The 23559-nt window shown below is 38.2% G+C and overlaps 7 protein-coding genes across 8 annotated transcripts in view; 4 read left to right on the top strand and 3 right to left on the bottom strand.

Moving 5' to 3' along the window:
- LOC128261162 (DNA-directed RNA polymerase II subunit RPB9) overlaps nt 1-23559 on the bottom strand; it is a 122064-nt gene that overhangs the window by 52845 nt on the left and 45660 nt on the right. The gene's annotated exons all lie outside the window — the stretch shown is intronic.
- LOC128261066 (glycine, alanine and asparagine-rich protein-like) lies at nt 22-1182 on the top strand. The gene has a single exon (XM_052994508.1). The coding sequence runs from the start codon at nt 134-136 to the stop codon at nt 935-937; it is 804 nt and encodes a 267-aa protein (XP_052850468.1). The 5' UTR covers nt 22-133; the 3' UTR covers nt 938-1182.
- On the top strand, nt 1300-12453 carry LOC128260889 (methionine--tRNA ligase, mitochondrial). The gene is made up of 6 exons (XM_052994204.1): nt 1300-1478; nt 1550-1830; nt 2322-2744; nt 2872-3136; nt 10929-11126; nt 11818-12453. Exons 1-6 carry the CDS (start codon nt 1385-1387, stop codon nt 12279-12281), a joined length of 1725 nt encoding a protein of 574 aa, XP_052850164.1. The 5' UTR covers nt 1300-1384; the 3' UTR covers nt 12282-12453.
- LOC128261143 (uncharacterized) lies at nt 5657-6353 on the bottom strand. The gene is made up of 3 exons (XM_052994638.1): nt 6113-6353; nt 5865-6033; nt 5657-5808 (listed from the first exon to the last, which is right to left on the bottom strand). Exons 1-3 carry the CDS (start codon nt 6308-6310, stop codon nt 5714-5716), a joined length of 462 nt encoding a protein of 153 aa, XP_052850598.1. The 5' UTR covers nt 6311-6353; the 3' UTR covers nt 5657-5713.
- Nucleotides 7074-8803, bottom strand: LOC128261166 (uncharacterized). 2 transcript variants are annotated; one of them, XM_052994719.1, is made up of 4 exons: nt 8422-8803; nt 7696-7793; nt 7468-7616; nt 7074-7411 (listed from the first exon to the last, which is right to left on the bottom strand). In XM_052994719.1, exons 2-4 carry the CDS (start codon nt 7744-7746, stop codon nt 7381-7383), a joined length of 231 nt encoding a protein of 76 aa, XP_052850679.1. In that variant the 5' UTR covers nt 7747-7793; nt 8422-8803; the 3' UTR covers nt 7074-7380. The 2 variants fall into 2 exon arrangements, with proteins under 2 accessions (XP_052850679.1, XP_052850672.1); XM_052994712.1 differs by lacking the exon at nt 8422-8803 and having other exon boundaries at nt 7696-8032.
- On the top strand, nt 17686-18442 carry LOC128261129 (uncharacterized). Its single transcript, XM_052994616.1, has 3 exons — nt 17686-17941; nt 18002-18170; nt 18225-18442. The coding sequence occupies exons 1-3, from the start codon at nt 17738-17740 to the stop codon at nt 18344-18346; spliced, it is 495 nt and encodes a 164-aa protein (XP_052850576.1). The 5' UTR covers nt 17686-17737; the 3' UTR covers nt 18347-18442.
- LOC128261159 (uncharacterized) lies at nt 19423-20218 on the top strand. Its single transcript, XM_052994664.1, has 3 exons — nt 19423-19677; nt 19740-19908; nt 20011-20218. Exons 1-3 carry the CDS (start codon nt 19474-19476, stop codon nt 20067-20069), a joined length of 432 nt encoding a protein of 143 aa, XP_052850624.1. The 5' UTR covers nt 19423-19473; the 3' UTR covers nt 20070-20218.

Genomic DNA, 23559 nt, shown 5'->3' with positions numbered 1-23559 from the left:
ATTAAGAATAAAAAAAAATCCTGTCAACATATGTCATACTGGAGTACCGAAAATCGTTAGTTCCAACTTCCCGGTCAGATCAGGCTTTTCGAATGGAGTCAGAGTCGGGTGTTCCCAAATATTCGATTGGAATATGCCTGGCACGAAAGCGCTGCTTATCGTTTTGCTACTGCTGCATGTGTTCCCCCGACTGGAGAGCTTCCACTATCGTCCTGCCCAGTTGTATGGGGATTCTGGCGGAGGAGGAAGCGGAACCGGAACCGGAAGCGGAAGCGGGGGCTGCACTGAAGCAAGCTCCAAGAAGGATTGCAGCGGCATGGGCTTCGGCCGCGGCGATTCCAAGGCCAAGGCCTCGAACATTGCCCAGAAGGCCGCCCTGGAGGCCAAGGCCGCCAGCGATTCCCAAATGGCGGCTGCCGAAGCGGCCGCGTCGCAGGTCAAGTCGGAACTGGCCGCCAAAGCGGCCCAGTCGGCGAGGGCGGCGGAAGCGGCGTTGGCCGGAAAACAACAGATTGTGGAGCAGTTGCAGCAGGAGATGACCGAGGCGGATGCGGTGGTCATTGAGGTGACAAATTCGCTGCAGAATACCCAGGTGAATGCTAATGCCGCCGCTTCGGCCGCCCACGAGGCCCAAGCGCAGCTCAATCAGCTGAAGAACCTAGTGATAGCCGCCACCGCCAACATGGCCAATATCGAGAACGTGGCCAGTGGGGCGCAACAGGAGCTGGCCGAGAAGACGCAGCTTCTGGAGGCCGCCAAGCATCGGGTGGACAATCTCGCCCGCCAGATGACCGATGCCAAGACCGACTTCGAGAAGACCAAGCAGGCGGCCTACAAGGCGGCCTGTGCTGCAGTGGAGGCCAAACAGAAGGCCCAAAGGGCGCGACGGATGACCAATCACCACCAGCAGCAGATGCGATGGGGAGCTAAGATGTAGATGTAGCACATAAAGCCTGGAATCAGTCAATTTCCATTATATTTTGTTAAGGTTCACTTTCGGTTTTTCAGTTGGCCATTAAAAGTTACAGTTTTAAGGCATTTGTATGAGCCACAATACGAAAATGGTTTTTATAAGCATAACGTCCGGTAACTAGTGTTTTTTGTTTTATTTTCACTTAGCTAAGTTTATCATATTTTTGTTTTGCCCAGGTCCCCAAATTTAGTTTTTAAATCTTAATTTTTCTTTAAAATCAAATTTAATTACAAAACCGTAAAACTGTCTACACTGTAAACTAACATAGTTGCAAAAAGGCACTGTTAGGCGAACTGTTAACCGGCTGATGGGCAGCACTGGTCGAACAGCTGTTCAATGTTATAAAATCAACCGGCAAATGTTTTAAGATATTTTTATTTCGATTTATATATAAAAAGAAATTTAAAAATCATGCTCATAAGAAGAATTAAGTGCGTGCGGAATCTGGGAATCCGCTACAACAGTTCACACTATGTGACAACTCCAATTTTTTATGTAAATGCAGGTGAGTGTTTTGATGTCCTTAGGCAAACCACTTGCATATTTATAACAAAAGGAATCTTAAATAATGGATAGCCCCGCACATTGGCCACCTGTACTCGGCAGTTATAGCCGATGCCCACTGTCGCTACCAGAGACTAAGGAATCCGGAAAAGACAGTACGACTCTGCACGGGAACGGATGAGCACGGCACCAAGATTCAACAGGCCGCCACTCTTCACGGGATCCCCGTGGCCAAATATTGCGACGATATATCGGAGCGTTACCGGGAGGTGTTCCGGAGTGCCAGCATCCAGCCGGACGACTTTATCCGCACCACGGAGGAGCGACACAAACGAGCGGTGGCTCATTTCTGGGTATGTTTGGGTATTTTATGCTTTCCGTGAAGAAAATGAATGCAACAAATACCATGTCATATTAAGTTTTACTTCATTTACCTAAACATTATCAACTAAAGCATAATGTCTTATAATATAAGATAAATTTCTGTATCTATACCTTACATAAAATTTAAATTTTAGGAGTCCTTTATTAGATCTACTTTCTTTAGATGTTGTAGAATTAAATAAACTTATTTTTATTACTTATTTCAAAAGTAGTACAATTTTGCATTGAAATGTCGAACATTTTATGAAATACAAGTAACAACTTGGGTTGCAGTAAAATTTTAACCATTGTTATGCTAAAACTTAAAATGGATATGAACTTTGCAAGATATTTTAATTATTAAATGGCTTGAGATATAGGTATTTTCAAATGTTATACATATGTTCTTTTAAAACTTCGCAAGATTATCTAAGGACACTTTTCTGTTAAAATTTTAACATTTTTTGTCTTTAATCCTTAGCGAACACTCCACTCACGTGGCCATATATACTCGGCTGCCTACAGCGGTTGGTATTGTGTGTCGGACGAAACCTTTCTTACGGACTCTCAACTGAGACTGGATGAGTCCACTGAAACGCGTTTCTCCCTGGAATCAGGACACCCTGTCGAGTGGACGGAGGAAACGAACTACATGTTCCGGCTGTCGCAATTCCAAGATGATGTGCGGCATTGGGTGAAACAGGAGGCTCGCATCCGTCCGGCCAAGTTCGAAAAGATTCTGCTGGACACTCTCAGCGAACCCCTGCCGGATGTTTCGGTATCACGGCCCTCCAACCGCGTTCACTGGGCCATTCCCGTTCCCGATGATGACTCGCAGACTGTCTACGTCTGGCTGGATGCTCTGGTCAACTATCTCAGCTCCGTTGGATATCCCAATAAGGAGGTGAGTTCAAGACCTTTTTGTCTTTCTGTTAGACCTTTTTTTTCAGAAAAATCAATATTTGTTGTGTTAAAACTGTAGGCATTGGGTGACGAATTCCAAATAATTATTTATACCCTCCTCATTCCAGTTCTCCGCCCACTGGCCACCGGCGCAGCAGGTGATTGGCAAGGATATCCTCAAGTTCCACGGCATCTACTGGCCAGCATTCCTCCTGGCCGCCGGCTTGGAACCTCCTGGACAGCTTCACGTTCACTCGCACTGGACCGTCGACGGACAGAAGATGTCGAAAAGCAAACACAACGTAGTGGATCCCGTGCAGGCGGCCCAGCAATACACCATGGAGGGCCTAAGATACTTCCTTCTGCGGGAGGGCGTGGCCCACAGCGATGGCAGTGAGTGAATCGAAACCGCGAAATCCCTTTGATGTCTGTGGCTTGTTCACCTTGCGGCTGCAATGCCATGTGGCCACCATGAAAATTCGGCAGAGGGAGGGATTGTGGGCTGGAATGCCCTGACTGCGGTTATTCAAATAGTTTTTCCATCAAATTATCAACCGAAACTGTTGAGGTTCCCCTCAAGTATTCGTATGTGAGTGGCCATCTGTCGTCGTTAGTTCTACGACTATTACCTCTGCTTTAATTTGCATTTCAATTTTATGCCCGAACTGCCAAACCGAAAAAGAGGGAACTAAAGTCGAGAGCTGAGCAAAAGTTTTTGGTCTACCAGGAGGCGAGATCTGACTTTTGTTTATTTGCTTCGAAAGTTTTCGTATTCCCCGAACTTGCAGAATTTGCATAAGGATGGGAAAACAGTTGGGGTAAAGTTTTCGTCCGGAATTCATCAATTGTCCGACAGATATGATTAGGTGTGGAATCGGTTTGGGCTATCGAAAGCAATTAACACACTTCGCTGACTGTCACGGGATGCGTTTTGATTGATCGCCCAACCTTTTCGGTTTTTCATTTGCATAAATTGCTGGCCTTACGCTCCCCTCTTAAAATTTAATTTTCAATTATTGCTGACTTCGCTTTGCCGACGGATTTTCCAGACTGTTGACTGCTTTTCACGTTTGCCTTTATTCAATTTGCGCTTGTTGATGTTTCTCATTTTAATTTTTTTTATGGCCCGCTGCCTTGCGGCTAATTTAATTGCATTTTTATTGCATTTGGCCAGCAAATTGAAACCAAAAAACAAAAAAGTTTCGATAAAAATGTGCGAACTGCTGCAGTGCGTCGTCGTCGCATAATTAAATTACAAAAGTTCGACATCGCGAACATTTTGCATATTTGCCGGGCCATGAATGATTTATGCGCGCGGCAGATAAATTTACTTTAATTTGAGTCGACTGTCATCCATTAGGTGGAAAATCACTCATTCCCCCCATCAAACAGTTGCCTTCAAATTCGATATTGTGGCCCAAGGTGACATCCGTTCTCATAATGCTGTTAGGACAGCACCATTATTAAATGCTCAAGTTTTCATTACAGGCCAAACTTCCGCAACACAGAAATTGCATTTCGTATTTGCCGACATAACACAGCTGCTGCTGAGGGAGCAGAAATATTGAAGGGACCTTCTGCGCTTATGTTAGAAAAAGCTGCCCAGGAAATGCAAATGGGGGAGATGCCTTGATGCAATCAACTTCCTTGGGGCGTCACTCAATTTTTAAATTTGAATTCTTAAACTTGTCACTGGGGACTGTTTATGCTTGCGAAAGTTTGGTAGGGATAGAAAATGTATATAGTATTGCTTTCCTTGAAAACTATTGTGGCCTGTTTTCAATCTGAGAAACACGTTTTACGCCCACATCAAAACTTTTACATTTTAGATTGGTGAAAGTATAGAAACAATCAAACAGAAAGCTTATTTTGGAACCTAAGGCATAGAATAAGGTTTCAGAGATTTTGGATGTTTAAAAAAAAAAATGTAATCAATTGTGCTGATAACAAATACGCTCATTAAAGTTAAGCTTTCGCCTTATAATTGTATTTATTGATAACAAAATTTAATTAATTGTAAATACTGAATCATCAATTCAGTAGGCTGTATATAGGCTGTTTGATGTATTAACGCAAAGTGAACAAGAAAGGAAGCAAACTTCGGCAAGCCGAAGTTTATATACCCTTGCAGCTATTGCAAGAATTAAATATTTTTGAAAACATTAAAATTATGATTTACTTGCGTATATGTCTAAAAACATTGAAGCAATGATGATTTGCAGCTCATTATTAGGTAGTTATTTTATATAATTTTATTATTTCTATTGGAGCTATATGATATAGTCGTCCTATTTTGATAAAATTTTAACCGTAATTCTGAAATATTTATCCATTACTATATGTCGAAGAACTTATAGAAAAATTTAAAAACACCAAAGTTATAATTTTTTTTTATTTACTTTTATGATTGTTCCTATGGGAGCTATATGCTATAGTCGTCCGATTTTGATAAAATTTAAATTAAATCATAATTCTGAAATATTAAACCATTACTAAATGTCGAAGAACTAAAAAAAAAATTAAAAAACAGCAAAGTTATAATTTTTTTTCATTTATTTTTCCGATTGTTCCTATGGGATCTATATGCTATAGTCGTCCGATCCGGCTCGCTCCGACTTATATACTACCTGCAATAGAAAGACAACTTTTGGGAAAGTATCATGCAGATAGCTTAAAAACTGAGAGACTAGTTTGCATATAAACGGACGGACAGAAGGACGGACAGACGGACATGGCTAGATCGACTCTACTAGTGATGCTGATCAAGAATATATATACTTTATAGGGTCGGAAACGTCTCCTTCACTGCGTTGCAAACTTCTGACTGAAATTATAATACCCTCTGCAAGGGTATAAAAATAATTAAAATTTAATACGAAAAAGAGGGGCTTGCAAAAATGTAGTACACTTGAATTAGAAGACTTAAATTTCATTCATTTTTTAATGCATTAAGTGAAGAGAAGAAATGTGTTAGCCGCTTTGTCTATATCCCAGCCTAGGGGCTCGAAGTATTTCTGAAACATGCATACTACGGGCTATGCGAGCTGTAGTCCTGGGTTTTTCGTCTGTGGGGAGATGATATAGTTATCAGTGATATTTTTTCAAAATACTTATCACTCACATTTTTGGTTGGAGCAGAGGGTAACTCCATTTAGTCTAAAACCAGTCAGCATGGGCAGCTCGCCGTTAATGTTTATAAACTCCACGACCATTTCAGCGGGCTTACCGCTATTGACATTGGCGTAGCACTCCTCATTGGATGGATATGGATTGAGATAGTCGACTTGATCCTACCAGGAAGCACAAATTGTCAGCGTTTTTCAATTTTAGGTACAGTTTACAACTTTGTTAAGCTATCTGTCAACATACCACATTGGCCCCGCGAGACGTAAAGTTTGCCTCCCAGTAAAACTGATGAATGTCGGTCCTGTGCGCCCTTAGAACACCTATGTATGTTTGACCATAGTTCGCGGTAGAATATGTAAAAAATTCGCAATTATTATTCGGCACCATAGGCTGGGCCGAAATCAGAGATACGTAAAAGCAAATCCAAAAAACTTTCGACATCGCGCAGCTGAAAGAGGCTAATCCAAGACTAATGATTTGCGCACTTGAGCCGGGAATTTATAAAAGCTGTGCGCCAATTTTCGCAATTTCTTATCGCGCGATTCCACTGAGAAAAACTGAGCCAACAAAATATTAATACATACATACATGGAGATATGCCAGTTAATCCTTTGTTTGATCCAAACTTTCATATGGCTGATTACCAAAAAAGTCGCGCGATTTTAGTTTGCTCTAAAACGCAATGCTGAAATTAAGAAAACCTTACAACTTAGAAACCAGCTTAAGAAGAAAACTACAGAATAAAGTGTGTTTAAATTCCAGTTTGTCAATTTTAAAATTTTGTTCGTGGCAAAGAAAGCGAAAAGTTCCGAGAGAAGCTTATGATAGGAGCTATATAGTATGAATATAATCGTATGCATTTTTTCTTGGAACGCGAGTTTTATGAGTTATATTTTTCAATCTCTCAATCCTCAAGAAAAAACAAGCTATACTTTTAATATAATTAAAATACTAGGAAATTTATAAATTTATTCATTTCTTACAGACATAAGACAAGCTATTTAAAGGTATTAAAAGGCTAAGCTGCCTGATTTATGTAATTACTAGTAGTCGGTTTTAAAATACTTTGGTATAAGCTAAACTGTAGCGGAAAATGATTCATGGTTTTAGAGATTCTGTGTATTTTTAAATAAAAAAAAAAACTTAAAACTAAACACAGTATATTTCGATTTTGGCCAAGAACTTTAATAAAAAAAAAATATTTTTTACTATTATGAAACAACTTTTCTGGTTAAATTTCTTTTAATAAACACCGAGGAATTCGCGTAAATTGGGACAGACGGACATGGCTAGATTAACTCTCCAGGTGATGCTAATATATATATACTTTATGGGGTCGGACATATCCCCTTCACTACCTGGCAAAGTTCTGACTGAATTTATAATACCCTCTGCGAGGGTAAAGGCTTTGCTGGCTTTTTAATAGTAACTTTTTTTTTTGTCTCTGTTTTATGCTTATTCGATTAGTGTTTGATCTCCATTCAAACCTGGGGGCGTCTTCCATACTTAGTTCAATGATAACTGTAGTTGTGGGTGGTGAGTCTGCAAGATTTCATGGTATTCAGTGATAAAATTTTAAAATATAATATTTTACTCACAAATCGGATTGAAGTCTTAAACTAGTCAGCATGGGCAATTCGTCCGTAACGTTCATAAACTTGACGAACATCTGAGCGGGCCTTTCATTTTCGACATTGTCGCGGCACTCATCATAAGTGGGATATGGATTGAGATAATCGACTTGATCCTACAAGGAAACATAAATCATCAGTATTTTTCATTTTGGAGTATAGATGACTACTTTGTAGTGTTATCTGTCAACGTACCACGAAACCGCGAGACGTGAAATTTGCCTCCCAGTAAACACCTCCGACCATGGTGTCATATATAAAGTGCTCATCGCATTTATGATTTGGGAAATTTACTAGGGCCGAGATTAGAGAAACGTTAAAGCAAAGCCAAAAAAAGACGAACATAGCGCAGCTGATAGAGGCTAATCGACAACTAAAGATAGTTTAGCTTGGGCCGGGAATATATGGGTATTACCCTTACTGATAGAAATCGGACTCTGATCGCCAAAAAATGTAAATCTCAATCCAATGGAACATATAAGAGATTTCGAATTCGTTTTATAAACGCTTATCAAATCACTCCCACTAAGAAAAATCCGAGAATTAAAAATAAAAAAATTAAAATTTATACTTTAAAACATTTACATTCAAAAACAAAAAGTAAATAAAAAAAATTAATTTTTGATGAAAAGTTTCATTGAAATTAAAAAATCAAGCACTCGCAACCGGTAACTGTTTAACGAATTTAAAATAAGATTAATTTTTAACTTAAAACCGAAATTCTGTCACAATGAAGTTATTTTCTCTAAAATTTTCCTCTTTGTCCCGTTTAACGTTTATTCAACTTTATATACTTAGTTGACTCTTTTAAAGGTCAGACAAGAAGTTAATGTTCCTGTGTTGCTTAGGCAAATTTTTGCTGACGCGTCCGACTGGCTGTCTCCGATTGCAGAGCGGCTGGTTAAATATTTGATGGCCCACCTCTGCACTTAAAGCTAAGTTTTGTTGGAAAAAATACAGGAGGGCTGGAGAGCACTGCAAAATTGTGTCAAAGTTCTCAGCAGGTAATGGTAAACTGAAGCAGAGCGACAAGTTATTCAAGTTATTTAAGGCGCAGCCGAACAGGCAACAGTCCGCTTTCGAAGTGCAGCTCTTGGGGCACGTAAAAAAGTATTATTTATATTACTGCCAGGAAGAACGGCTGCATTTGTCTGAGGTGGCACACCCCCTGCTCTGTCACGTGGCAGCATGTGCAGCGTGCTTAGAGTTAGTGGCAAGTGTTGTGCCCTGCTGCCTCGTGCCGTCAGCAACTTTTGCTTTTTTGCACAATTTGTAGCTGCTCACGTAAGCAGTTAAGAGTTGCCCGGACCAAGTCCGGAATTGAGCTTCGGCAGGTAATGCCACATACAAAATACAACACGTGTTGCGGGCCTCTTCACACAATTTCATTAGAAAGCAATACTCGATTGGCAGTCGGTGTGGGGCGTGGGAGGAGCTACTAATAAAGGCTGATGCAATTCACATTGCATTTCTGGCCAACGGCAGTCAAACGTTGGCGATGCCATCAAAATTCAATGCATTCAAAATGAAAAGCCTGCCAATCGGTTCAGTTAGCTCATGAAAATCCACAGGACTTGATGGCTACCCTTTTAATAGTTTTGTCCTGCTTTAAATAATTTGAAACAAATAAAATTAAGAAGTTATAATTATTGTCATGTTAAAGGAGGACTTATTGAACACAACCTTTTATGCTTTACATAGACTTGTGGAAGTCTAACTAATTTAAATAGTATTTAGTATTGTATTTTTTATTCATGTTTAGTTCAAAAGAAGATTAAACCTTTAATGGCCAGCATTTTGCAAAATAAATTTTAAAGTTGCGAGGTAGTAGCAGTTCTGATAACAATTCCCAGTTTTCACACGCCGAGTGGCTCCAGACGAATTTGATTTGGGGAAACTAACGTCTATGCTGTGAATTCATCGCAACTCAACTCAACTCGACACTCTTTCATTTGAATTTGGTTGACAAGCAGACTTTTGCCTTTTGGGGCGGGTAAAACTTTCTGCTATGTTTCTTCTAGTTTCGCAACAAATTAATGTTTCAGGCAACACTTTTTGGCAGTTATATTTCCCCAGAGAGTTCGGCAAAGGAAACCTTATTTGGCAGCACAGGTGAAACAAGAGCCCAATAGATAAAGTTGAAAATGCATGAACGAAATGTACTTTCTGTTGGTTTTATTTTCAATCCGAAATCTGATCATCAAAATTTTGACCATCAATTATTGCCTGCCAACAGAAATAACCCGATTATTGTCTTTGCAGGCAGTGCCTTTTTAATTACCAAAGGATGCAGCTGCAGTTGCAGGAATATTTTGTGGTTCCATTAGCAATTGTCGCAACTACTGCCGCATTTTTGGCCAGTACTGTCATTTTTATGGGTTTTATTTTTAATTGTCCCAGATTGGCTTTGACATACATAATTAAGAGTGTACTCGAAAAAATTATTATTATTATCTCTGCAGTTGAGACCTTAAAATAAATTAATTCCCCTTAAAACTCCGTCATTATATTATTTTGGGGTATAATTTTGCATATAATAAAATGAAAGTACTATCTAATTAAAGCAGATGATATTTATAATTTGCAATTGAGTGCATTAAATAAATGCAGTGCTTGTCTACTTAATTCTTTCAAGTTTCCTCCGGCGAACTCATCATCATGCTGGAATCAAGTTCTTACGAGACACTCTTTTATCCCTTACACTATCTTCTTCATTCAGTTCAATTTCCCTTCGGGCAAAGATTTTGCAACTATTAGCGCAGCTTAAATCCTTTCGTGTTCAGCTTTGCTCCCACAAAGCCACCTGCAGCACCAATTTGTGTGGGGAAGGAAAATGGGGAAATCTCCTTGCCAGCTTGTTGTTGTTAACTTATACGGATTTTACCTTAACGGGCTTTGGTCGAAGGACAGGAACCCCTGCTAATCCCCTTAATGGGCGGCCGGGCAGACGGCAGGTAATGCCCTAGCAGAAGATAGTTAAATGGAATATTTTCATCTATCTCTCATACGCCAGGGGTTTTCACGCTAAGTAGTCGATTTTAATATTTACTTGGTCAGCACTAACAACCATGCAGTTAATAAAAAAGAAACCCCTTTAAAGTTTTAAGGCCAGAAACTGTAAAACATATTTTCAGAAAAGTTTTGATTTGATTTTGTTGCAGAAATTTTTATTGAAAATATATTAAATACAAATTGAAACTATTATTTATTTCTTTAAACCTTTAATTTTTTTTACTCATTATGGGTCCGAAAAAATGGTAACCTTAAGTTAACTTAATGAATCTTTGTGAAAAAATCCAACATCCTTTTTAATGGCAAAGTGCTGTTCAAAATGGTTGAACATCTACATTATCTGGGTGCAGCTGTCGCCTTTTGTGCAGCTCCTTGCTGGCCAAACTGACAAGTTGTCTGCTCTGGTTTGCTTTCAGACTACAGCCACGTGAAGGCGCAGCGCATCCTCAACTCGGAACTGGCGGACACCCTGGGCAATCTGCTATCGCGTGCCTGTGCCAAGTCGCTGAATCCCGGCCAAATCTATCCATCAGCCGACGCCGAGCACTTGGCGGATCTGCTCCGTACCCTGGATGCGACCAAACGCCTGCAGGAGTCACTTCTGCAGCTGTCAGGTGAGTGGATCGGAATTTAAAGCAGTGAAGAGGATTGCAGTGGAGTGGAGTGGAGTGGAATGGTGTGGAGCGCTCTTTTGTCATTTTAATATTTAAGCAGCCAGGCTCGAGCTGAAGAGGCGCCTTCTCGGGATAGAGATGGTTTATAATCTGCATTTGCGTTTGCATCCGCATTCGCGTCTGCCCGAAGCCCTTCCGGCCAATCTCCGTGCGGCAAGTGCACTCGAGAGTGTGGCCAAGCCAGCCAGATTATAGCTTTAAGTGCGCCAAGTGAAGCTATTATTTTGTATATTGTATTTTGTGCACTTCAACAAATGGTTAATTGAATTATTTTTTTTTTTAAACTAGAGTGTTAAATAATACAAAAAAATAAAAAATGTATTATCTTAACTAATTAAGTATTTAGTAGATTGATTAGAGCTTGAATTTTATATATTTCGTTAAGTTGCTGGTTTTTAAAAATGCACTAAAATGTATGTTATTAGTATTGAAACTATATTTCAACTAAATAAAATTCATAAAATATTTATATATCTCCCATTTTATGTTGCTAAAAATCTTTGTTAAAATCTTTAAAAATTTGAAATTTACCATATAGAATCTCCTAATTTTAAACAAATCATTTTGTAATTTGTTCTTGGATTTGTGCCACATTTGTTCTCAAGTGCTTTCCATGTTTCGTTATTTGCAGAGCGATGCGAGTCGCATTACGAGTGCAATCACTTCCACTTGGTGGCCGACACTGCAATGGCGGCTCTGCATGCGGCCAACAACTTCTTCGAGAGCTCCAGACCCTGGACGCTGAAGGCGGGCACGGCGGAGTCCAACCAGCCGCGCTTGGAGACCATAATCGCCATGACAATGGACGCGTTGCGGCTCTGCGGCATTGTGCTGCAGCCCATAATTCCCCAGCTGGCCACCCGTTTGCTCGATAAGCTGCGAGTCCCGACCGCGGAACGTGGCTGGAATTACTTGGCCAAGAGTTTTGCCAGCAGTCCCGCGCATCTGGGCGGGAGCTGTCAATTGGACGGGCAAACCAGTGCGCTGCTCTTCCAGCGGATTGTCGAGGAAAACCCCACGAAGGAGGAGCACAAGCCGCAGCCAGCCAAGCGGATCAAATCGAAGAAGAAGGACCGCCGCGAAACAATGTCCTGAAGTGGCCGTAATAAACTGATTCCAGAACCAAACTACCGGCGATATTTGTTCATGGCGAGGGCTTTATAACACTGGGCTACAGGAATCTTTCACTCATACCTAAACAATGTTCTTAAAACGAAAACTGTATTCAATGCATTTCAATATAAACGGCAGGGTTTCTTTAAATTTACTTTTTTAATACTTTTTATAATTTTTTTTTTAATAGTTTTTTAACAGTATTTGTTATTTATTTATAAGCTGTAGAAATAATATTTTTTGTAGACTAACTTCAGTAGACAAATAGGTAATTAAATTGGTATATTTTTTAGCAAAAATCATTGTAAACTAGTGCTCCCTCGTTGCTCAAGTGGTCGCAAATCAAAATCACAGGCCAAGCAACTCGGCTTAGCCTGGTTTTTGTAGGTCTTTTGCGCCAACTCCGAGTCTCATTAAAATCCACTTAATTATGTGCAGGAAGGAAAAAGCAGGACCGTCAACAGCATTGCTGTCTCATATTCCATTGTAATTTATTACGCGTAATTGAAGTCAGCATCAGGTGGCAAGAATGGGAAGTTATTTATGGCCTTCAATTGCCAAACAGGTTGAGGGCTCGCCGCCAGCCCAAACTTGAAGCCAGACTTTCATTTGTTAATTTATTTTAATTTCCACTGGCCGGAAAAAAGGAAAAAAAGAACGCACACCATAAAAAGAACCCACAAGCAGCGTAATCAAAATAAATGGCAATGTGTCTCTCCATCCAAGTAGGAGTGCATGTGCTAGTGGGTTGGCTGAGGGCCAAGTTAAGTGCAAACATTAGAGTCAATTGCTGGCTGACCAAGAGGAATAGACAAAGCTGATTAGATTATTCGAAAGCCAATGCCAGATCCGCTTCGGGAAAATAGTTTAATTAAGGTTCCCCCTCGAAGTCAGATCGCAGCAACAATTAAGTTTCAAGCCCAGAAGTCGAAAATCATTGGTTAACAGATTGCAGTTTTCTTCACTATTTGCTTTTCCGCTTTTCCTCCAGTGTGTTGCAGTCGCTGATGTTAAAGGATGTTGCAACTATTTAGGTACATGTTTTCTTGGAATTTTCTGTATTTGGTACTTAAAACTTTATATATGCGTGAATCGACAAGTAGTGTTATAAATTTATGCTGAATATTTTTGGCCATACATATTTTAAATTAAAATTTTAAACCCTATTAGAGTAATAAACAAAAACCAGTACCTTTTGCACCACTAGATTCTGTTGATTGTACGCTAATGGCAGACATTACCGCCGCTATCAGATGCAGGTAAACAACAATTTAACTTCACTTTGCAGCTGTCCGTCCATGACTTTAGCCCTTGCTGCAGTTTTCTCTGCCCATGTTGGCAATTAGCCAGCCAAAATGTGCGGGCTTTTGGGCCCAGTTAACTTGCACTTTGCCGTGCACGATGAAGTTGGGTAGATACTGATGCAAAAATGGATACACATGAGATAGATATCCCAAAACCAAAGGGGATGAGAAATTAGTGAAATGGTTTGTTGCATTGCTTGCAGTTAAATCTGGGCCTTCCCATCCCAATATTTTGACATTAATGAGGAAATTGTATTTAGTAAAAGGAGGATAGAGGAAGTATTTGTTAAATGAGGCAACATATACCTGCTAATGTTGTGTTTCATTATTATTATTTACGGGCATGGAGATTTTATAAATTAATGATTCCGAATTAACCATTACATTAACATTTGTTGTGTAATTTAAAAAGTATAAGCTGCTGAAAAGGTTATTTAATTGTTTAAGTGAAAACATTAAGATATGACCTTAATATCAGCGCAGAAACTTCGTTAATCGACCAAAAATGTAATAACTCATTGACTGTGCAATACATAAGCGCTCAAAATTAATGTCTGTATTCAGACTTGAATCAACTCTCAAAACAGTGGTAAATTTGTGATGGAAAACAATGATTGGTTTGCAAAGTTTAGAGTTGAAAAGTTTAATATAACCAAATTTAAATTTAATACAAGCTTAGGGTTTTAGCTTGCCAACTCTCTTTTGGCAAGATGCATCCTTATCGATCTGCTTTTCATAATTTAACATCCCACAGGGCAAAATTAAATTTATAGTGCAAGCAAATTAAGTTGACGTTAATGAGTCGTCAGAGGACAAAGAGAAAGGAGCAGAACAGGGCAGCATAAACAAAAGCATAAACATGCTTGACTTGCAAAAAGTTGTTAAGATTGCATTTAAAATGAAATTACGCAGACTGTGGTGGTGAAGTCAGGTAATGAGGTTAATGGTTCACTTTAAATGCTGCTTAAACTCGAACGCAAAAACCAAAGCAGTTGTTGTTCCAGCGGATGCTGCCTCTTGTTGCACTTTGATTAATTATAAAGTTGCTTTGTCCTGTCGAGATTGCCGCCGTCTGCCGGCCACAGCTCTCCACTCTGGCAATTCATAATTTAATTTGCCTGGCAGCCACGTGGCGTATGCGCAATATTGTAAATGAATTAGCCCGCGCTCCAAGTTGCCACTTGTAGCTTAAGTATTGTTTCTTATGACTACTCAAAGAGAGTGAAATTGATTTGCTTTTAATTCCTGTTTTCTATACAGTCTTTTTCAGTATATATTTACCAACCTGCATCTAAAAGACTTTTGTGACATATGTAAATATATATTTACATTTGTGAAATAAATATATATTTATATTTGTGATAAGCTGGAGCTAGAAATATTTGATTTCGATTTCGGAATTTGCGAGAGATTTTAGACCTTTACTGATAAGACAGTTTTTGTTGAAACGTTATATAGATAATAAGTATATGACGACGGATGTCGACTGACGAGTAATAGTCCGCGCACAGCCTCCGTCTAGAACGTATATCAAAATGAAGTGCGGTTTTCAGGTTTTTGTTTTCGTCAGTCTGGGAGCTGCTTTAGCCATATCATTGCCAGAACACAATTGCACCGAATTCTTTACTTATGGTGTCGAAGATGGAAAGACTTTTGTAGGTATATTCACGGCACCCAAGGCGGGTCTCCAAAGTATATCATGGCATATAAAGCTAACGTGGCTGGGAATGGAGGACAGTCCTGTGCACACAATAGATCATTATCCCTCGGAAGAACAGGCGGTTCAAAATATAAACAACGGACTGTGGGCCCAGCTGGTTGTACGATTTCGAAATACTTCCCTCGAGATGCCAAAGCTGACCCTTCTGGAAGTCAATAACATGACGCTTTGCAGTAATCCCAAATGTGAGTAACGCTTGGTCTTGCTTTCGTATAAATCTAGTATTCCCTGCCTTCACAGCTCCTCTGCCTTCAAATACTATAACTATAAATCGTGGAATTGTCGCCACACGGGAAATAACTACAATTAAAGCCGAAAGAATCAAAATGCATCCCGTTCTACCGAAAATAAAACCAACTTTTTTTATTAATTGAATGTGCATGGTAACAGTTTTACATCCAATCGTTTAATAAACAAAGTATAAATATTAAAGCATTGTCGGTAAATAAAATTCTAAGAATTAACATTTTTAATAGTTTGTCGAGAAACTTCCTTGGCTTTCCTTTAACATTGATCAAAAGTATATAATGTAACCAAATATTGATTTGTAAATCATAAATCTATGAAGATGTCAATAGCTACCTGAAACCAATTAATTAAATTCTTCGATTTTGCTTTCTTCCTTTCAACTTTGAAATATGCAAATTCCACATTGGCTGACATCCGATGAATGAAATAATAATGTCGAATGTCGCTTAACTATTTCACTAAGCCTGCTCAAAAGTGTTTTTATGATTCGTTGCCAAGTCCGCAAAGCAAAACAGTTGTTGTACTTTACCCATTAAAGCAATAAAATGTGTAAATTATAACGAGCGTGTTGGGCATTTAATTAGAGCCGATTTATGCGCAACCGAGTTGGATAAGTGGACGTAACTTGGCCACAGATGCGACATCAGTCTTAGTATAGATTTTGGCTGGCTGACATAATCCTTAATTAAATTGCACTAAAAAAATGCCACTCGAATACTTAATCCTTGGACACCCGTGGCCCCACTGCCACAGCAACTATGCGAGTCGTTATCCCTTTTAATGAATTTTTTTGCTGGCCCGCCCGGCCTTCGCTTTTCATTTTGCCGGGAAGCAAAGTTTATTTTCCCATAACCCCTCCCCATTTTCTGCAACCTTTTTGCGCCAAAGTAAATATTTTACTATGCCACTATTTAAAGCATACTTTCAGGCGGCTGTCGGCACAGCTGGAAAACCACAGCTGGAAAACCTGCGGCGAGTTGGCGAAGGAGAAGGAAAATGCTGCTGAAGCAACAGCCCGGCAGCCATTTTATTTTTGTAATATTTTCCAGGTCAAAGTGTCGTAGAACTTTTATTAGCTTCATGCCAAAAACCCCCAGTTCGTTTTTGTGTCTCATCTCTGTGTTTGTGTCTAAACATTAAAAGTAGCTTAGTGTTGTCGATTGTTGGTTGTCGGTCGTTGGGCGTAAGTGTTTGGGTCTCATGTTGATAACTTATATTGGGGATGTCAACAGCCGAATGCGTTTCGAGTGGATTTTGCATCACAGTCAATGGCCAAGAATCTTTGTCCTTGCCGGGACTCGAGCGTCCTCGTTTGGGTTGTTTTATGGCCTGGAAGGAGGCCACTCAAATGACCAGAGCCGCAAGCTGATTTTAAATTTTCCCACAACTCTTAAAATACGAATTTCAAGAGCAAACTCTTGAATAGGTTTTTAGAGAAAACTTTCCTTAAAGCATTGGAGCGCTGTTGATAAGTAAGACAAATTAATTTGCTGCACTTTTTGCATGACAATGCAAGATTTATGAACAATAGCGGCCAACAAAAATGGCAGGGGAAAAATGAAAAATGTAATTCAAACGAAGACAAAGGCGACGACAGACAGCAAATGAGAGCAGGAAAATTAAATTCGCCTTCGAAAAATACTCGTGCTTGGCTGGCTCGGTATTATTCGTGTCTATCAGCCCTGTTCCCAGTTTGGTTTTCGAAATATTTGTTTAACAAATTCCTAAAACTTATGTGCTTTTCTTGGATTCCATTTAATGTTAGATTTAATATTTACGGAACTTACATGCCAACTTAGAGAGTAATTTGCTAAAAAAGTTTTAATTTATGTATTCTTTATTCATCATTAAAAACCTTGTAGATAAGTAAGATTAAGATTAGCTTATTTGCCTATTTTAAATCATTTCGGATTTTTTTCTAGACTTTGTTATCAGTGTTGTCATCATTTTCGGTTTTACTGTTTGTATAACTTATAAATATTAATCCCTATACAGTCAGAACAAAACTTTTGATAGTGAGTCAATTTTAATTTAAGCTTTTGAACTTTGTTTTTAAAATCTTTTCGGAAGAGCTTATTGATACGAATGTTTTTAAATTGGAAAAATAACAGAATCGCGCACAGCTACCAGTCATTGTTCAGACTTTATCAGCAGAAGTTCTCGACATGTCTATCATTGGTCTGCTTTTTTTTGGTCTTTGTCTGAGCTCTGCCCAGGCTCTACTCGTGCCTCAGCACAATTGCGATAACCACTTCAGATACGCCACGGAGGATAGTGGAAGGACTTACATGGGCATTTTCACGGCGCCAAAGTCGAACAATCACAATTTTAAATGGCAGGCGATTTTCGAAGTCCAAGGATATCGCTCGGTAAGCAATTACTAAGACAAGTGTTTCAATTCATAATCAGACTTTTTGTATATTTTAAAGTTGTTTGTAAGTGCTTTGCTAACGTATCCCAACAATGAAGAAGCTGCCGACTATCTTTTAAAAGGTGAGCCGGCTCAAGCTTATGTGCGGTTCGTAGATGTCACCACCGAGCTGCCGAAGCTTTACTCTTTGATTCTCAACGGAAATGAGCTGTGCTTCAATGCAGGATGTGAGTACAAAATTCCGCAACGATCCACAGTCATGACAAATTCTTTTTTCACAGACCCCTTTCCCAAGACTAGAGCTACTGTAAGGCATCATATGTATATTAACGTTAAGAAGACAGTCAGGAAGCACACTACGCAGGTGTATCCACCCTATCAAAATAACGTCCGATCCTTTTAGTGATGCGTTAATTATGCGTTTAAAAACTATTTTTTCAGTAATTTATAAACCGCAGGGTTTGATGTGCCCAAACAAGATAATTTATAAATTATAAATTAATAACAATACGTTTTAAATATGTGTTGCTTTTTATTTTACTAGTTCGAACACATGCATTTTTAAGGGACCGTAAACACGTTAAGTTTTATAATAAAAGATTCACTTTAATAATTATTTTTTAAGCAAAAACAAATTACAAATCAAAAAATTTCGCTCAAAGTCGGACTACTTTTTTCTACAGCATTCTTGAAAAAGATTGTGTTAAAAAAAAAAACAATTTCGAACTAAATTGTTTTTTTTTTAACAATTAAAAAAAAAATTCGAAAATTGATTTTTTTGGTTTGTATTCATTTACTTAATAAGCTAACAATACAATCTTATCGGGCTTTCTTTCGCTCACAAAATATATATATATTTTTTTAAAAATCATTTAGTTGTCATTATTTTTTTTTTTCAATCAAATAAATAATAATTTTTTACGGTCCCTGATTAAAAGTGCTAAAAATGTTTAAAATTTGATTTTAAAAATTCACTTTTAGTATACAATTCTTATCTGTCCTTGACTTGTGATAAGTCTGACAAGCTTTTGCCTCATTGAATGGAGTTCCCTGGAATTCTTATGTTAATATGCCATGACTCCATTTACTGATCAAATCGAACGCACAAGAGAGCCGATTACTGTCTTTCTCTTTTGTGTTTTTCGGTTTTTCTTTAAGTATTGTATGGTTTTTTCCCGATCGCAAGTAATCTATTCAAATTTCGAAACTATGTAATTACTCTTATACACTAAGACTATTAAAGTTAAATTAGTTTAAAATTTTACTTTCTAAGAGAATCTGCTCAAGATAGAAATTTTGTGGGAAGAGCGTTTCATTGGAAACAGATAACAAAAAATTTTTCAAAGCTATCAGTGCTCGGCTCACATATATTTTAAAAATAATTTTTATATTAGTTTAAAATTGTACTTTCTAAGAGAATCTGCTCAAGATAGAAATTTTGTGGGAAGAGAGTTTCATTGGAAACAGAAAACAAAAAATTTTTCAAAGCTATCAGTGCTCGGCCAGCGTTAATCGGAAGTGGGTCCTAAAATGTCAATAATTTGGCTGTGTTTATTGTGGATTTGTTTAAACTCAGTACAGGCCGTTTATGTGCCAGAAAACACTTGTACAGATTACTTTCAATACGCCTCGGATATCAATAGAAAAAGCTATGCTGGCATTTTCACGGCATCCATATCACGGAGACAAAGGTTTGAGTGGAGTGCTACTTTTGTAGTTCATGGTCATCACGAGGTATGTAATTATTTGCTGTAGTGGTGTACTTTAATTTAGCATTATCTTTTCATATTTTTAAGGTCTTTGTTAGCTCACTTATGCCGTATCCCAACAAGGATGATTCTGTTCTTGACCTTTTAAGTGGTCAGCAAAATAGGGTTTATGTATACTTTGTGAATATCAAGAACGAGCTGCCCAAACTGACCCTTTTGAATCTGAACCAAATGACTCTGTGCAATAACACCGGCTGTGAGTAAAGAAAACAAATTCTTATATACATAACAAATAATATACAATAATATAGTAATATGCACTCGATCAATAACCTTTTGTTTTCGATCCTTTTAAAAGACGGAATTCCCTCGACTAAAATTACTGTGCAATACGTAATGGACCAAACCAAAAATTAACAAGAGGGGAAAAAAGAGTTGCCAAGTCCACTAAGAATTGAACCATAAACGAAATGAAACCCCTGGTGAAGATCTTATTAAGTAACTTAATTATTTAAAATTTAAAAAAGCTATTCTATTGTACGAAAAAAAATAAATTTTTGCATTTATTTTTAATGTTTTTTATATTGTATAATTAATTTTGATTGCCTCCGTGTTGTGTTTTTCTGCAACCCATGCCAACCCGTTAGTAAAAAGTGATCATTAGCTATCATTTTTGGTGCCTGCACAGCTAATTTTAATTTGTTTTTGCGTTTCTGTGGAAATAAATTTACAAAACAATTCAAATTTGGCAAAAATGGGAATACCTCTAGATCCTTTTTTTAGTATTTACCTGACGTTGCATGCGAATATTTGACAGCAAGTTAAATGGCGTTGTTGTGCAACTTTTTCGCTGGTGCCAGAGAGTTGCTAATGTTGCCTGCGCCCAATAATCAGGGTCTTCAACTGGAGCAGGAAGAGGAAAGCGAATGATGGAGGGCATCCTTGAAAGTGTAAGCCCCTTGTAAGTTGCACAGCAGGATGGCAACGGAGCCTTAAGCCTTGCTCTTTGGCTCCTCCTTTGCCGCTCCTGCACCCAATAAACATGCATATTAATGGCCTTGAGTCCGGTGCCGTAGAACTCGTTGTTCGTGCGCCCATTTGCCTTGCAAAGCGATCAAATGAATCAACGATACTTGCAATTTCCTTGTCGAGTCTTTATGCGAGTGCATCTCGGAATGCTGTAAATGAATCTTGAGCTGGATGACGATGACGATGACAGCGGCAGCGGATGCAGTAGCTTACCCAGAAAGTACTGAATATAAATCAAAATGGAAGACATTCATAACGAAAGCTTTAAATACATGAAGTTTCGGGTGAAGGCATAAACTAAACTGTTGATGGAGGGAAATACCGCTTTGAGCATTATTTTTAAAAGCGTTTAATTATTGTTTAATCTAGAAAGCTCATCAAAAAAATATTAAACAAAGAGGCCATAGCAACTAAGTCTCTGTTTATAATTTAGGTATTTTTTTAAGATATTTAACAATACAAAAAATATAAATTAAAACAGGTTTAATTCTTATCGTAATATTTTTTGGCCACTGTACATATTAAGAATCCCTGAGAGCATTGCAATCAATCAGTAAGAATCATTATCAAGGCCGATGGCCTTTTATTGGGTTTCTGCCGAGGAAGGCAATTAAAAATGAAACAAACGAAGATTGGCATTACATTTTTATGACAATAAATCCACTTGGCTTATTTGCCATATGATGGAGCCCAAAGGCATCTGAAGTGGGTCAAAAGAGGCTGTTGGAATAAAGGAATGTATTCCAACATGTTGCTCCTTCTGAGCGGCTTTAAATGTTTTATATATTATTCGTTCGTTTGTTTTTGTTTGCCTCTGATTTCCTTTCAGTCCCGTCCGGATAGGAAATAAAATAAAAGAAGCAACAGCCAGACATTTGGCTGCGAAAAACAGCAACAAAGGACAGATTAAATAAGACGACTATATAAAAATAAAATCAAAATACGTGAGCGGTGGGCGTTGCGAGAATAAATCTCATCAATCAAATGGAATTGTGCGCATAAAGTTATCGGCTCAACTTACAGCAGATAACTCAACCCGAACCCCTCCGCTTAACCTTCCACCCCGCCCGTCCCCTCCCGTCCTCGCCCTCCTCTTCCGCTGGGGCAATTTGAGTTTATTGTTTCCATCTGTTAAGGGAACCCCAGGGTCTGGAGAAGTGCGACCCATAGCTGGAGTTGCCCCGACTTGCAGGGCACAAATGGGTGCACTTGCAGAAAAGGATGATAGGTTTTTTTTAAATTACAGTATCACTTGTTAGACCTGATTGGCCGTAAAAATAATATTGGAGGCTTGGAAAATTTTTAAAATAATTAATTAATTAATTTTATTGAAAAACCGAAATGCGTCAGAATATGCCTTATTGTTAAAAATTTTGTTAAGTAATTTAAGTTTTAAAACTTTGAATTAATTCATTTTAATTGGTCTTTCCGAGATTAAAAAGTGTTATTTTAATTGAACAAGCAACAAATATATATACATTGAAGACCTTTTGGATTTTGTAATATATTTTTTAGTCATTTTAGTCTTGAAATTTGTAAATTATCTATTTCCTTAAATAAAAGCTTTTGATTCCTACGTAATTGCGTGTGTTTTTTCAGTCTTTAATAATTAGGGAAAGTGTTTGTCTTAGCTGTCTAAAAAATAATTTAATATTCAAGCTAAAAGATATTGCTTTAAATTTACCTAAAATTAAAATTTAAAACTACCACATTGTTTACAAATTATCCTTATATTTCTATGTATTATTTTAATAATAATGTGCTGAACAGAAAAATAAAAAATAATAAATAGGCAATGCTACATATAAACCTATAAAAAAGTTAATTTCTCAGGATGTACTTTTTCTATTCTGCATACTTCATACAAATCTAGCCACTGCCCCTGGGCCAGTTTTGATTGTGGGTCCTGTTCCTGGTAGAGGCTCTCGGTTTGGTCACGGTTTTGGTACAGCCTTCGGCTCTGGTTAGTTTTCAGCTTTGTTTGTTTTTATTTTGCGTTATAAATAGAAGCTGTTTTTGCTGCTAGAACTTCCAAACTTCTCTGCTGTTGTTGTGGAAATCCGATTTATTTGAATTTGCTTTGAGTGGCAAGTCTGAAATCTGCCTATAATTCTTGGAATTTTTGTTGTGTTTTATTGTTAAATGGTTTTGGTTTCGTGGCCTGCCTGGCTTTATCTGAGCTTCATTCAGTCCCAAAGCTGTCTAAAATATGTAGTCCTTAAAGGTAGAAAATCATCTAAGATATTAAAGGAGACCTAATTAAGTTGCCTAATTATTAATGGCAGCAATTGGCTTCGGGGGCATTTCGCAAGCAATACGCGCAAACAATGAAGGGCAAACAGTTGGTCCGTTCTGTTTCCGCCCGTCGGCCATATTGATTAGGTGCGTAAATATGAGTAAGATGGCGGAATATTCCAGTTTGTGTCAACTGCGATTCGACATTGATGGGCCCAAAGGCCTCTGAAGAGCCGCACTTTGAAGCAGGCTCTCAGGATCAGGTGGTGAATGGGAGTATGTATCGAAGGGATACTATTGGTACACACTGAAATTATGTATTTTAAACTCGGATTCGGATTGAATAAAATAATTTTAAAGTTATAGTAGGACAATTTTAATTGGACATCAAACAATTTGTTTTGCTGATTTGTCTAAGCACAGTACTTATTAATTACTGGCAAAAAATTGGTTTATTTAAATTTTAATGATCTGTGGCAAATAAATATTTTTATTTGTCAAAAAGCACTATAACTGTTATTGAAATTTCTAAAAATAGCACAAAAATCAAGAAACTACCGTGGCACGTCAAGTGCAGTTTATGCTGAAGGCCACCGCAGCGAGGGCTTTCCAGCGAAGTGGCCGACAGTTTTCCGAACTGCTC

This window comes from Drosophila gunungcola, chromosome 3R (genome assembly GCF_025200985.1).
Source record: "Drosophila gunungcola strain Sukarami chromosome 3R, Dgunungcola_SK_2, whole genome shotgun sequence".
Taxonomy (NCBI): Eukaryota; Metazoa; Arthropoda; class Insecta; order Diptera; family Drosophilidae; genus Drosophila; species Drosophila gunungcola.
This window is presented reverse-complemented; position numbering and strand designations above follow the sequence as displayed.

What these genes read in the sequence shown, in the direction of transcription:
- LOC128261066 (XM_052994508.1), top strand. Translation starts at nt 134, where the DNA reads ATGCCTGGCACGAAAGCGCTGCTTATCGTTTTGCTACTGCTGCATGTG.
- LOC128260889 (XM_052994204.1), top strand. Translation starts at nt 1,385, where the DNA reads ATGCTCATAAGAAGAATTAAGTGCGTGCGGAATCTGGGAATCCGCTAC. An exon ending in AATTTTTTATGTAAATGCAG is followed by an intron (nt 1,479 to 1,549) that starts GTGAGTGTTTTG and finishes AATAATGGATAG; the next exon opens with CCCCGCACATTGGCCACCTG. An exon ending in GAGCGGTGGCTCATTTCTGG is followed by an intron (nt 1,831 to 2,321) that starts GTATGTTTGGGT and finishes TTTAATCCTTAG; the next exon opens with CGAACACTCCACTCACGTGG.
- LOC128261143 (XM_052994638.1), bottom strand. Translation starts at nt 6,310, where the DNA reads ATGTCGAAAGTTTTTTGGATTTGCTTTTACGTATCTCTGATTTCGGCC. An exon ending in CGTCTCGCGGGGCCAATGTG is followed by an intron (nt 6,034 to 6,112) that starts GTATGTTGACAG and finishes GCTTCCTGGTAG; the next exon opens with GATCAAGTCGACTATCTCAA. An exon ending in CCTCTGCTCCAACCAAAAAT is followed by an intron (nt 5,809 to 5,864) that starts GTGAGTGATAAG and finishes ATCTCCCCACAG; the next exon opens with ACGAAAAACCCAGGACTACA.
- LOC128261166 (XM_052994712.1), bottom strand. Translation starts at nt 7,845, where the DNA reads ATGTTCGTCTTTTTTTGGCTTTGCTTTAACGTTTCTCTAATCTCGGCC. An exon ending in TCACGTCTCGCGGTTTCGTG is followed by an intron (nt 7,617 to 7,695) that starts GTACGTTGACAG and finishes GTTTCCTTGTAG; the next exon opens with GATCAAGTCGATTATCTCAA. An exon ending in TTAAGACTTCAATCCGATTT is followed by an intron (nt 7,412 to 7,467) that starts GTGAGTAAAATA and finishes GAAATCTTGCAG; the next exon opens with ACTCACCACCCACAACTACA.
- LOC128261129 (XM_052994616.1), top strand. Translation starts at nt 17,738, where the DNA reads ATGTCTATCATTGGTCTGCTTTTTTTTGGTCTTTGTCTGAGCTCTGCC. An exon ending in AAGTCCAAGGATATCGCTCG is followed by an intron (nt 17,942 to 18,001) that starts GTAAGCAATTAC and finishes TATATTTTAAAG; the next exon opens with TTGTTTGTAAGTGCTTTGCT. An exon ending in GCTGTGCTTCAATGCAGGAT is followed by an intron (nt 18,171 to 18,224) that starts GTGAGTACAAAA and finishes CTTTTTTCACAG; the next exon opens with ACCCCTTTCCCAAGACTAGA.
- LOC128261159 (XM_052994664.1), top strand. Translation starts at nt 19,474, where the DNA reads ATGTCAATAATTTGGCTGTGTTTATTGTGGATTTGTTTAAACTCAGTA. An exon ending in TAGTTCATGGTCATCACGAG is followed by an intron (nt 19,678 to 19,739) that starts GTATGTAATTAT and finishes CATATTTTTAAG; the next exon opens with GTCTTTGTTAGCTCACTTAT. An exon ending in TCTGTGCAATAACACCGGCT is followed by an intron (nt 19,909 to 20,010) that starts GTGAGTAAAGAA and finishes TCCTTTTAAAAG; the next exon opens with ACGGAATTCCCTCGACTAAA.